Source organism: Mauremys reevesii, linkage group 1 (genome assembly GCF_016161935.1).
Source record: "Mauremys reevesii isolate NIE-2019 linkage group 1, ASM1616193v1, whole genome shotgun sequence".
Taxonomy (NCBI): domain Eukaryota; kingdom Metazoa; phylum Chordata; order Testudines; family Geoemydidae; genus Mauremys; species Mauremys reevesii.
This window is the reverse complement of record NC_052623.1, coordinates 226,917,020-226,929,294: the sequence shown is the minus strand read 5'-3', so window position 1 is coordinate 226,929,294 and position 12,275 is coordinate 226,917,020. Positions and strand designations below refer to the sequence as shown.

Here is a 12,275-nt window from a genome sequence, read left to right as displayed (position 1 = left end):
TGGTATTACCATGTCCCACTGCTTATCAGCATTCCACCAAGTTTCTGTAATGCCTATTATATCAAAATCCTCATTTAACACCAGGCACTCAAGTTCACACATCTTAGTATTTAAACTTTTAGCATATGTATACAAGCATTTATAAAATGTCACTATTTACTGTACCAATGTATCAAAAGCTTCAAGCCTTTGCTTAGTTATAAGTTTCCATCATTCACCCAGGGAAAGAAAGCAATGCCTTGTAACTTGTGTGATCAAAACTAAACAATGTAGCTCAACTTTCAATGGTCAAGTAATAGATACTCCTGGTGAACTGTTTGTGAGCCATCTGAAGAAACCCTGGCCTAGTTGTTTACACTCAGCAGGGACCTATGGTTGGAACAATAGAAGTGTTCAAGGCTGAGGTACAAGTTGGTAGAGAAACTGGGCAAAATTTTCTGGACAAATAGTCTTAGGTCAACTAAAACTATTCTTAAATTTGAGTCAAATTCAGCAGATTTCAGCCAGGAAAAGAAAAATCCAGAAAGTGAAATTGTTTCATTTTATAGAAACAAATGTTTCTGGATTTTTTTTGGTTTAGCCACTGAACTGGAAAATCAATTATTCATTTAGCTCTAATTGGCAGAGCTGTGTAGGTAAAGCTGCCCACTCTGTCCCAGGAGCTGTCGGTCTCTGCCTTCCATGAGCACAAAAATTCAGAGACATACAGAATTTGTGTTCCAGTCCTTTCGTTCTCTGTGTGTCTGTCTCAAAGATTGATCTAGTGTCACTTTAAAGCTTGCAAAGCACTTGACGTCCTTTAAAAAACTTGTTTGTTAACAACACAACACAAGAAGAGTGTTTATGTATTTCTAGATGGCATTTGCTGTCTATAATTTTAGTTCATCATCCCTTTTCCCCCACATCTTTCTCCTCCCCTGCTGCCACAGTTAGATGCTCTACCACACTAGGGGCCTTTTGCACCACTGGACCAGCACAAAGGGGCCGTAAACTGACCAGATCAACCCAGATGGGAATTCTCCTGGTGTGAGGGAGTCCCCAGTGGTGAAGAGCTGGTGTAGTCAGCTGTAATTCTAACCCCCCAAGCCCTAGTGTAGGGGGTGAGAAAAAGCAGTAACAAGTTTAGAGCACCTCTGAGGTGGTTCTAAAAACTAAAGCAGGGCCGAGGTCAGCATAGAACTAGTCCCGCAATCACCCTCTTCAAACCCTCCCCAACTCCATCAGCTGCAGCCAGAGCTTACTGAGCACACCGACAATCTAGCCCTCAATATTGCTAAGTAGATATTACATGTATTAAGTAACAGGTCCCATCTCCTAACATAAAATAAATACATGCTGCATTCAAAAAAACATGGACCAAACAAAGTTGCTACCCTGGCTCTCTGAACCTACTTTACCATTGCTGTTTCATCCAGGAAGTAGCAGGTTGAACCAGTGTGCTACTCTTTTATACACACTAGGAGCTACTGTTACCTTCTTATCAAATTCTGTGCATTCTTTTCTTGCCTCCACTTTGGAGAACGAGTATAATTTTAAATGGGTTCATTTAGGTTTTTAAATTTAAAAGCCTTCTTAACGCCAAGCTAAAATAGCTCAGTGAGTCAGAGGCATTTTTTCTTTTCCTTTTCTTCCCCTCCCACTACCTCTAGCTGGAGGGTCAGTGTAAGGAACTCCACAATGACAAACAGGAGACCAAAGTGGAGAACACCAAGCTGAAGCTAACAAACCAAGAGCTGCTGCAGGAACTGGAGCGAACGTCCCAGGAGTTAATAGTCGCCCAGCAACAATTACAGACGCTCCAGGAAGAGGCTTCAAGACTACACGAAGAAAAAGAAATGTAAGTGACAGCTGCCTGTGGCACCAGTATGCTTGCTTGAAGTGACAGCAAGCCTGATTCTCCATGTGCACAGCACCTTGTGGAGGGACTTTAACACCTGTCCAAAATGCATGTGATGCTGATGGAGTAATATGTGAGGTCAGACCAATGCAAGAACTACAAACTTGGTTACATAAGATTGTCCATAGCCATAGCAGGCCCTTGTATCCCTGCTTTACCCTGTTTACATTTTTCACATAAGGTGTTAATGTACCTTGCTTCAAAGTGGTTAATGACAACTCTGCAGCCACCTTGCAGTGTTGTGGGCTGTTGCTTCCCAGTTGCTGGGTGTCGACCTGACATACTGTCAAATTTGACTTCAGTGTGTTTTTATATCATTTGTATTAGTCATCTTAAGAACGAGCTTGACTTTAGCTAACCATACAATATGGCCTTGGATATTCTCAAGTTGACCATACGTATGAGATGCTCAGTCCAATTCAGTTGAGCTTCTATGAGAATGCTTTGAATGCCAGACATCCAACAGTGATTGAGAATTGTAAAAGCACTACCGAAACACCAAAAGTTTTACACCTGTTTTGAACTCAATCTTTTCACCAGCTACATATAGTGACTACAAAAGGTGGTAGAGAATCATTTCCACTTTTTGTACCATGTTTATTTAAATATTACCTGTATTTTGCTTTAAGGAAGCAAATTCTTAGTGCTTTGTACTAAAATAAACAACATTAATAGTATTGCACACCACAACATCGTGAACCAGATCCTGAGCTGTGCCAGCTGCACAAGAAGAGGTGGGCAAAACTATCATTTGTTTCTTGATTTTCTTGATTCCAGAGGAGCAGAACGAGGCCTGTGCAACACTTAAGTCCATTTAAAGGAATATTTATTAGAGCTGGTGAAAAAATTTCCACTGAAACTATTTTTCAACAGAAAATTGGCTTTTTCAATTAAGCAGAATTATCATGAAAAGTGCCTGCTTTCTGAAGAAAAGTTCAGTCTTTCATTAAAACAAACCAGAAGACCTGAAAGCCAAAAAGTATTTTTTTGGCTGATAATTCAATTTCAGCAGGGATATTTTGGTTGAGAAATGCCTTTGGTTCCCCATGGGAATTGTAGTTTGTCTGCCTCAGGAGACCATTCTCCTCTATTGGTTGGATTTTTTGTTCATACTACATTTCCCATGATTCATCATGGCTATGGGACTACCATGATGCACCACCTTCCCTAATCAAGAGAGGAGACCATGGTGGAACATGCAAAATTTAGTCCAATCAGCAAGCTCAGCCTATAGAGGAAAATGAAAGCATGAGGCACTGGAACTGCAGTTCCCACGAGATATTGTGGCATTATTTCAGAATTTCTCTTTTCAGCTGAAATATTTTGGATTTAAATTTTTTGCATAAAACTCAAAATTTTCTGTGGGGAAAAACATTTTCCAGCCAGGCCTAATATTTAGGGGATGGAAATTGAACTGAAGTGAAACACAAGTCTTGTGTTGTCCCTCTGCAGTGGAGTAATTATACTTTAATGCTGGAATTTTCAGAAGGGTTCAGATTTTTACCATTAGGGCCAGATTTTCAAGAGTTTAGCTTTCATACGGGTACCTAAAACCACCCTAAGTGTCACAGTAGGAGCAGCTGGGTGCTGAGTACTTTTTTGAAAGTCTGGTCCCAACTGCAGATCCTGAGCACTTGAAAATCTGGCCCTAAATGAAGGCCAGCTACAGGCCTCAAATTCTCTTTCCATGAGCATTTATTCCTAATGAGTCTTACCTCTCACTAATATTCATGAAAAACAATCAGAGAAAGTGTGCACATTGCTAACTTGAATTGGATTCAGAATTAGCAAAAGTTTCATGACTATTTCTCCCCGAAATCCAATCATTTCAGCTGCTGATATGTAACTCGGTGCCGGGAACTGGAGAACTCAGCACCTCTCAGGGAGGGGCATCATCTTGGACTAAATAATGTTTCATCTCTTCAGAAGGCCATTGGCCCAGACTCTACATAGCTATTGCTAATTTAATCTGTTTTGAACATATGAGGAATATTCCTTTGACTATAGCCACCCAGAGCCAAGCCCATTTCAAACACAAGGGCCAAATTCTCAGCTGACTTTTGTCGGCTGAGGGCCTAGCTCTGAGTTTTGCATGCTGCCTCATTTTTACGTTTGTATGTTTCATTTATAGTTTTGAAGTGAACAATGGCAGTATTTCTCCCCTTGCTTCCCCCCCCGCCCAAGACCATTTCCTCTTTGAAGGGCCTCACTTGTGAGCTACAGAGCAAAGGCAGTGTTGCAATCAGTTGCAGGCTGATTCCAAAGGAAGTGAGGAAACCAGCAGGAAATTGGTCGTTGGTATCTCAGCTGCTCTCCATTCTTGTGGTCAAACTACTGAACGATGATGATAATTTTACATTTGTAAAGCACTTTTTATTCCAAAATACTTTATGGAATTAGCAGTCGATCATGCCCAGCTCTCCCTGCAATGGTGTGGCTCAGCACTGCTCCCAGGGCAGGCCAGAGACTATAAGGCACAACTGAGCTGTTAAAAACTGATCTACTATTCAGACCACCCACAGGTAGTAGCACTTCACACACCATTAAAAAGCAGAGAACAACATGGACCAAGCCCTCAACTGGTGTAAATTCATGCAGCCCCATTGAAATCAGTGGGGTTATACTGATTTATGTCATCTGAGGATCTGACTTCATGTGTTTAGTGCTGCACAACAGTTTAGGTCAGGAAATGGAGAGGAATAATATATCCAATAAGGGAAAACTGGGTTAGCCAAATGTCATTACCTGTATTGAAACTTGGCCAGCATAGGAAGGCTAACCCCTCTAGCCTTGTGAAAAGCTTCATGGGATCTTTAATGATCACAAGCGATTAGGGCCTTAATTTTAAGTCTTATCTGAAAGACGCCAGCTCCAGCATCACCGTGTAGTCAATGGACTGGATGAAAATCTTAAAAAGGCAAATCTCCTTCTAACTCCTTGGTTGTTAGGTTGGATTCTACCAGTAGTAACTAACAAAAAAAAAGTTAGACTAACCTGATCATGCAGTCCTTACTGTGGCTGAGCTCCGTTGACGTTAGTGACAGTTTAGCCAGAGTAAGGACTTCAGAACTGAGCCTAAAGTAGCATTCTCTAAGGGTTGTAGGAAGCAGCCTATTAACTACTATGTTAAAATGTCCATGACAGATATTTCTTTGTTTCCCTCTGTTATAGGGAGGTATACAGGGTGACAGAAACTTTACAGCGAGAGAAGTCAGGACTCCTTAAGCAGCTGGATTTCTTAAGGTAACACATACAATCATTTGCAGGATTTCTTGCATTATCATTATAAAACTATGTCTTTATTTTAAAGCTCGTAAACTCTGACCCCAAACCAACAGAAATGCCATTTTGGGATTAATCCCAGCATATAGAAATTCCTCAGTGTCCTAGAGAGAGTGGAATATCCTTACAGCATCTGTCCTGTCAGAGCTCCCTGCCCCCCACTGTAGGGGGCCTGTCAAGGAAAGACGGGGGTTTTGTCAGGACATGCTGCACTGTGGCTATTCTGTGCTGTGGAATAATATCTAGGAGGCTGTTTCAGCCAAGGGCAGGTCAAAACAGCTGTGAGGCTGCCCTGACTTCGTAGTGGGCCAGGCCTTGGATACATGAGATTCAAAGGTAGCTTAAAGCTCCTTTTGCCTTTCATTGCTGCACCAAGTGTAGTTCATTCAGAATAGAGACTGTTAGTTTAAATATATATATAATATATATGGCTGATTTTCTGCCTAACATTTTTATATTAGTATAATGCCAGCCTTTGATGCTAGTTTTGAGCACTGTTTAATGTCCTTTGTAATGTGAAATAGTATCTAATATAAATATTATCACCTCGTTTTTGTTACTAGATTATTCAATTTATATGAGCTAATTATATGTGCATTTGAGCAACAGTCTTTCATCCAATGTGCATTTAAAAATATTTCAGATGGACTCATGTATAATTACATCAGAAGCTCCCAAATCGTAGCCTGAGACCTGCTGTTGGTTTGCAGTGCATTTGCCAATGTACAGCAGCACTCTGTCCCCCTCCATTGGTGACTGGGTCACAGATAGAGGTTGATGAGCCTGCTGGAGCTTTGGCTAGCTGACCTGGGTCTTTCTGTGAGCCAAGGCAATAGTAGAGCCATTAACGTCTTTGTGTGACCCAGCCGCCATGAGAAAGTGACAGAGTACCATCCAGAGTGGGTGTGGCTTAGATCTGCAGAGAGCTGGCTTATCACATGGAGTGCCTCTTCTCCATTATTTCCGGCAGCTAAATCGCATTAAGAGAAGCCGAACACATTTGTTATTTTCTTAAAGCTGCTCTTCTACATGAGCAATCATGGTAGTTGTCACAGGGATGTTACATGGTCGCGACAGGTCTATGCAGCTGTGGCTGGGAAGGCGTGCCTCAAAACAAGCTCTTTATTAAGATCTGAACTATGGAAAAGTTTGAAACCCCTTGATTCAGAGTAAATGAAGAAATATTGTTCATGGGTTTTTTTTCCACGTTAGAAGCTTTTGCTTTGACATTTGTAGATTGAGAACCAGATGGTCTAAATTAGTGTAGTCCCCACTGAATTACACCAGCTGGGGATCTGGCCTTATGATAATATAGATGAGTTAAAGTCAAAGATGAAAACAGCAGAATAAAGATAATGCACTTCAAGAAGGCAGATTTGATCAGACGCAGAGACTTGGTAGGTAAGAGCTAGTGGGAAGCAAGTCTAAGGGAAAAAAGAATTCAGGAGAGGGGAGGTTGTGGAATCTCCAGCATTAGAGGTTTTTAAGAACAGGTTAGACAAACAGGGATGGTCTAGACAATACTTAATCCTGCCTGAGTGCAGAGGACCAGACTAGTTGACTTATCATTTCTATGATTCTTTGGAGAAATATCAGTGTAAAAATATATTAAAGACATTAAAGTAAAGATCCAAAGATCTGGGTTTGATGCTAAATTTCTACCATAGTTTGCTGGTTCTTTTACTTGTTTCCTTTCCTTACAGAGAAAGGAACAAACATCTCAGAGACGAACGAGACATATTTTTACAGGTACACAAATACCATTTTATAACTCAATAGTTATCAAATAGAGATCAGAATGGTCTAAAATATGGGGACCAGAATGTCGTGGGGGGGGAAAGAGATTCTTGTGTCATTCCTCTTCCCTCCCGCACTCGCCATCTTCCCAGTTTAAAAGCAAGATTCATGGCAACAAAAGGTATTTATTAAATAAAACTAAAAGCCACTGGAAGCCAAATATTTAGGTTACTAAAACTCAAGCTATTTTAGGGGAAGGGAATGAATACTAATGAACCTAGTTTATAAAAAGCTAAGGAGACAATCAAGAGGGAATGAGATAATCTTCAAATGGAACAATTAAAATTCAAGTGTTTATCTATCCAATCAATAGTAATCTCTTTAAACATTTATACATCAGTGCAGTATCTGAGTACTGAACAAAGATAATTGCATTCTAAGAGTCCTATCCTCCTGCCAATGGATACAAGTCAATCCCATTGACTTTGTATCCTGCAGCAGGAGACTAGGTCCCCAGGACCTGAGAGATATCATGGCTTCCTTTTCTCTACTAAAGGTAATTCAGAATTATGATGTCTAATCATTTGCAGAGGTGGTCTGTGTTTCCTTTCTCTACAAGAAGGAGTGACGCTGGGTCAGATTGTCAGCTGGTATAATCAGCATAGCTCTGTTGGTTTCATTTATTTCAGTGGCACTCTGCTGATTTACACTGGCTTATGGTCTGGCCCACTGGGTCTATAAGGAAGATTAATTATTGTAGAATCTGGATTTTCCATGTTTTTATTTATCACTCAAAATTTTGAAACATTTGCCTCTCTGCTAATCCATCAATTACTTTCTGTCGCTCCCATCACTGTATTATCTAAACACTAGCAACAAATAGACTTTTATTAACCATAACGAACAGTAAGAGTAAATTAATAAAATAAATAATATATTTCTCCAGAAAAGTAAAACAAATGCTCCAAAAGCCAGCTGGAAACAAAGATCAGGATCTATCATTGGCAAATATGTAGAAGGAAAGGCATCACTTAAGAGGTAAGGACTTAATTTTGCTATTTGGCATATGTTTGACAGTTATAGAGAGAGTGCACAAAAGATGTGCTTACGGGATGCTTAGAATGCTTATTTCACCATGACTGTTCTTGAAACCACTACAGTTTGGAATTGTAAGTGTAATATTGATATTGCATCGATCTCTAAGGTGCCGATTAGTATGTCGTCTGAGTATCTGTGATGGGGGCAGATAAGATCCACACTGGCAACACGCAGCTTAATGAGGCAGATAGAATACACGCTGGCTACAAAAGGGTTAAGGAGAGCCTGTGATCCAGCTGACCCTACCCTTCTATGCCTGTGGCCAATGTCAGGTGTGGAGAGGGGAGTTAAAAGGAGGACATCTAGTCCAGTTGAGGGCTGACCAGGAAGGAGAACAGAGCTCTGCAACTTCTCTCAACAAGGCAAGTCTGGCTGTAGTCAAGAGCATAAGGCAGCTTGCTAAGTGGATAAACCATGTGGGGGATAGGGTGAGCAGGCCCAGGAAGATGGACATGAAGGGACTAGGGACATACAACGACAAGCCTGGAGCAGAAGGGTAGCGTCCTGCCAACAAATCTTCAGATGCACCTGATTTTTAGTTCACTGTTTTTTGTCACTTTTTGTTTTGTCATCTAACACACTGGAAGTGCTAGGACTCCAGTGTGCCTTAGCTGGGGTGGTGAAGGCACCATGGCACCAGATCTGAGAGGGGTGACACAATCATCAGGGACCTGCGGTAGCAGAGTCATCCCCTGACAGGCCGCCTAGACAACCCAGTTACAGAGCTCTTTTTAAAAAATTAGAAATCTAGGGTCAGATCTTCAGCTACAGCTAATACACTGACCATGCTGCTTGGGCATGGGTCGATTGTGGGAAAAGCAGAAGCCAGTCCAGTACCTGGTGTTACTTGGATCAGCATTAATGTGGCATGATATTTTCAGGAACTTCTGCTGGAGGAGTGCACCTCCACAGCGCCCCTTACTGCAAATAGTAGCCGACTACCTGGGATGCATAAGAACATGGGATAGATAGAAGACATAAAACCATGCAGAATTTAAATCTGAATTATGTGATCATAAATACGAAATAAATGGGAACATGATTAAGGCCTCCATGTCATATTAACAAGCTTCTTTTGGGCAAAGAAAAAACCTGGGAAGAGCAATAGAATGTCACCTTGGGGATAGGGACCACAGCAAGAGTCTGAAAGAATACGGACATGCAGCTAGTATAAACGGGCATAGCTCCTTAGGTTTCAGTGCTGATTTATAGCAGTTGAGGATCTGGCCTGTACTGTTCAAGCCAGAATTAGGTCGCAGATGGAAAATTTTTGTTCATTCTACTCTCACCATTTTAGGATGAGCCTAAATCCATTGTTATTCATCTCTGAATTTTCAGTCAAAATATTAATATTTGTTATATTACCTTCTGTATGGGTTACATATGTATTATACTGATTTTATACAAACACTCTTATATAATAGATGTTTAACTTACTTTTCAAAAGTCAATTGATTGTACAGTCTAACTCTGCTCTACATAATAGATAGTGTAATGGACCTGATTGTGCATCCTGTTACATTAATTTAAATCAGGAGTAACTCCATTGGATGGAATTATACCAATGTAAATGAGATAAGAATTAGGCCTACTGTTATTTTGTAACCTACTTATATCTGATCTTTATCTAGCCAATCCTCCGAAGAAGATGACGTTTTCAATAACTTAACGAGGAGGAGGAATTCTATTGGTTTGAATGGATATCTTTCTTCAGAATCTGACCATGGTACTAATGGGGGCATGACTCAAACAAAACAACTGCAGAGAATAATCTCCATTGAAGAAGATCCCTTACCCCAGCTTCTTGAGATGCCAGCTGAGAAGCAGTACAGCAAGTGGACAGAAGAAAATGGCAACGTCTCCCCGGAAAAGGAAATGGATGAGAAGCAAATTGTGACATCTTTAGACCACACACCATTGTCTCTCAGGGAGCAACCAGTAGGGAAAGAAACACAATCAAATGTAAGGGGACAACTTACCTTAAATAGAGGTGGAGGGTATCATGTAATAAATTACTGTCACAAGCCAAAATCATTTGGCTTCCCTTTTGTAGACACAAGTTCCACCCATACAATTTAGATGCACATTTTGATACCTCTAATTGATTTTGTTCATGCAAATCTGATTACTTAGGCCTCTGGCTACTTGACTGCATAAGGTACCTAAATGCAGATTTGTGCCTAAAATTCATTTTGAAGGTGTAAAACAGGGAAGCCAGGCATCAGCTGAAAATATACCCAAGAATTACGATAGTGAGGAACTGAACAATTGTGTGAATTAAATTATACGTTTTGTATAATTGCATGAGGCCATTTCTTACATCTTTATGAGATCACAATCAGGTCAGCACCAAATCAAGGTACTAAAGGTGATTATGGAAAAATCTCACTGGACATGTTCAAAGTGGAGACGAGACAGCCAAATATAAGGGACTGTTTAGGAACATTGAAATCAGACCTAATAATGATACTGGGAAATGGGACTAGAGGATCCACTAACGGGTAGAGATGGATAAAAAAGAGGAAGCTTTTTGTGACCATGTACCTGGAAAATTTGTCATTTTTTTGGTCAACATTTTAAATTTTGATTAAATTTGGAACAAGTTTTTATAGCTGATGGGGATTTTTTTTTTGTGCAAAACTTTATGCGGAAAAATGTGCCCTGCTTTTTTGGGACAAAATGCGAACAATTTTTTTCACTGAAAAATCAAAATTCAGAAAATTTCTTCTAGCTCTACTCTCACATTAATGTTCCTATCAGAAAACTGAATTGTGTCCGCAGTCCAGACTTTATAAAATAATATCCAGGAAAGGGCAACTCTTCAGTCAAAAACCTTATTCCCATTCTTACTCCCTTTAGCTTACTAGATAATTTTAGTATAGCTAGTAAGTGTCATCCATTGCTTGATTCCTGAAGTATATATTAAAAAGATTAAGGTATGGAAAAATAGGTATACTCAGTCTTAATTACATAGCTTGCTCTTCTAAAAGAAACAGGTACTATGCACATCTTTAAAACGATCATAAAATGATGCCATGATTACATAATAACTGTTATAATTGGCGCACTTTGTTACAAAGTATAATCTAGATAGAGAAATACCTTTCCATTAAAAAAAAGGAAAGCTGATCAAAACTATTTAGCTCATTAATGTGATATAGTCACAAGGTACTTTGTACTGTTCTCAGAAGAGAAGAATCCTAATTACTGGGTATTACTTAGTCTGGACAGCTGGACCTTTTCTCCACTTATGATCAAGTGGACCCTTCTCAGAAGAAAGTTACTGAACTCACTAGCTACTTAATTAACAGTAAAATATCCTAGGACTAGTTAGCTGTCATAAAGTGCATACACCTATACCCCGATATAACGCAGTCGTGGGGAGCCAAAAATCCCTACCGCGTTATAGGTGAAATGCCGTTATATCGGGGTAGCGGTAGCAGGGCTGCAGCGGTGATTTAAAGAGCCCGGGGCTCCGGCCACAGGGAGCCCCAGACCCTTTAAATCGCCAGTGGAGCCCCGCTGCAGCAGTGGCAGGGCTCCAGCAGTGATTTAACGGGTCCAGGGCTCCCCGCAGCAGCCGGAACCCGGACCCTTTAAAGCGCCACCAGAGCCCCACTGCTACCACACTATATGCGAACCCATGTTATATCGGCTCATGTTATAGCGGGGTAGAGACGTTATAAAGACTTAAATCAGAGAATTAGCTTATTAGTGACATTAAATGACAAATGGAAAATCTATTAGCTGGTTTCTTAAACAAATTGATACTAGGAAATTAAAATATTGAGATTGCTCAGGATTTCTCTTAAGTCCTTTTTATTTTAGAAGAGAGAGGCAGTAATTTTACTCAAGAAGTAGCACAGTCTAGCAGCTCAGCCATATGGGTAGGACTCAGAGGGTCGTGGTTCTATTTCCAGCTGTGTGACTGACCTGCTGGGTGATTCTAGGGCAGTGATTCCCAACTATTTACCATTGTGGCCCACAATGTGTTATGTGGGCCGCATCTAACTACCTGTATGGCCCTGAGGATGGGCTGTAGCTGTGTGCTGATTGGGCTGCCAGTGGCCCACAGGCCACTGAATGAGAACCACTGCTCTAGGGCAAGTCAGTTCCCCTCTTTGTGATTCTGTTTTCCCTCCCGTGGCTTTGTCGGTCCTGTCTATTTAGAGCGTAAGATCTTTGGGGCAGGCACTGCCTCATGCTGAGTGTTTGTACTGTGCCTAGCCCAATGGGACCCCAACCTCAGCTGGGGGTTCTA

General features: G+C 40.7%; 1 protein-coding gene across 2 annotated transcripts in view; it reads left to right on the top strand.

Annotated features, from left to right (window-relative positions):
• Positions 1 to 12,275, top strand: part of CRACR2A (calcium release activated channel regulator 2A) — a 103,839-nt gene that overhangs the window by 72,504 nt on the left and 19,060 nt on the right. For both annotated transcript variants that reach the window (XM_039520410.1, XM_039520411.1), the window contains exons 8-12: positions 1,650 to 1,837; positions 5,069 to 5,140; positions 6,883 to 6,928; positions 7,863 to 7,954; positions 9,646 to 9,976. In XM_039520410.1, coding sequence (XP_039376344.1) covers positions 1,650 to 1,837; positions 5,069 to 5,140; positions 6,883 to 6,928; positions 7,863 to 7,954; positions 9,646 to 9,976 — 729 coding nt within the window. The remainder of the gene's footprint in view (positions 1 to 1,649; positions 1,838 to 5,068; positions 5,141 to 6,882; positions 6,929 to 7,862; positions 7,955 to 9,645; positions 9,977 to 12,275) is intronic.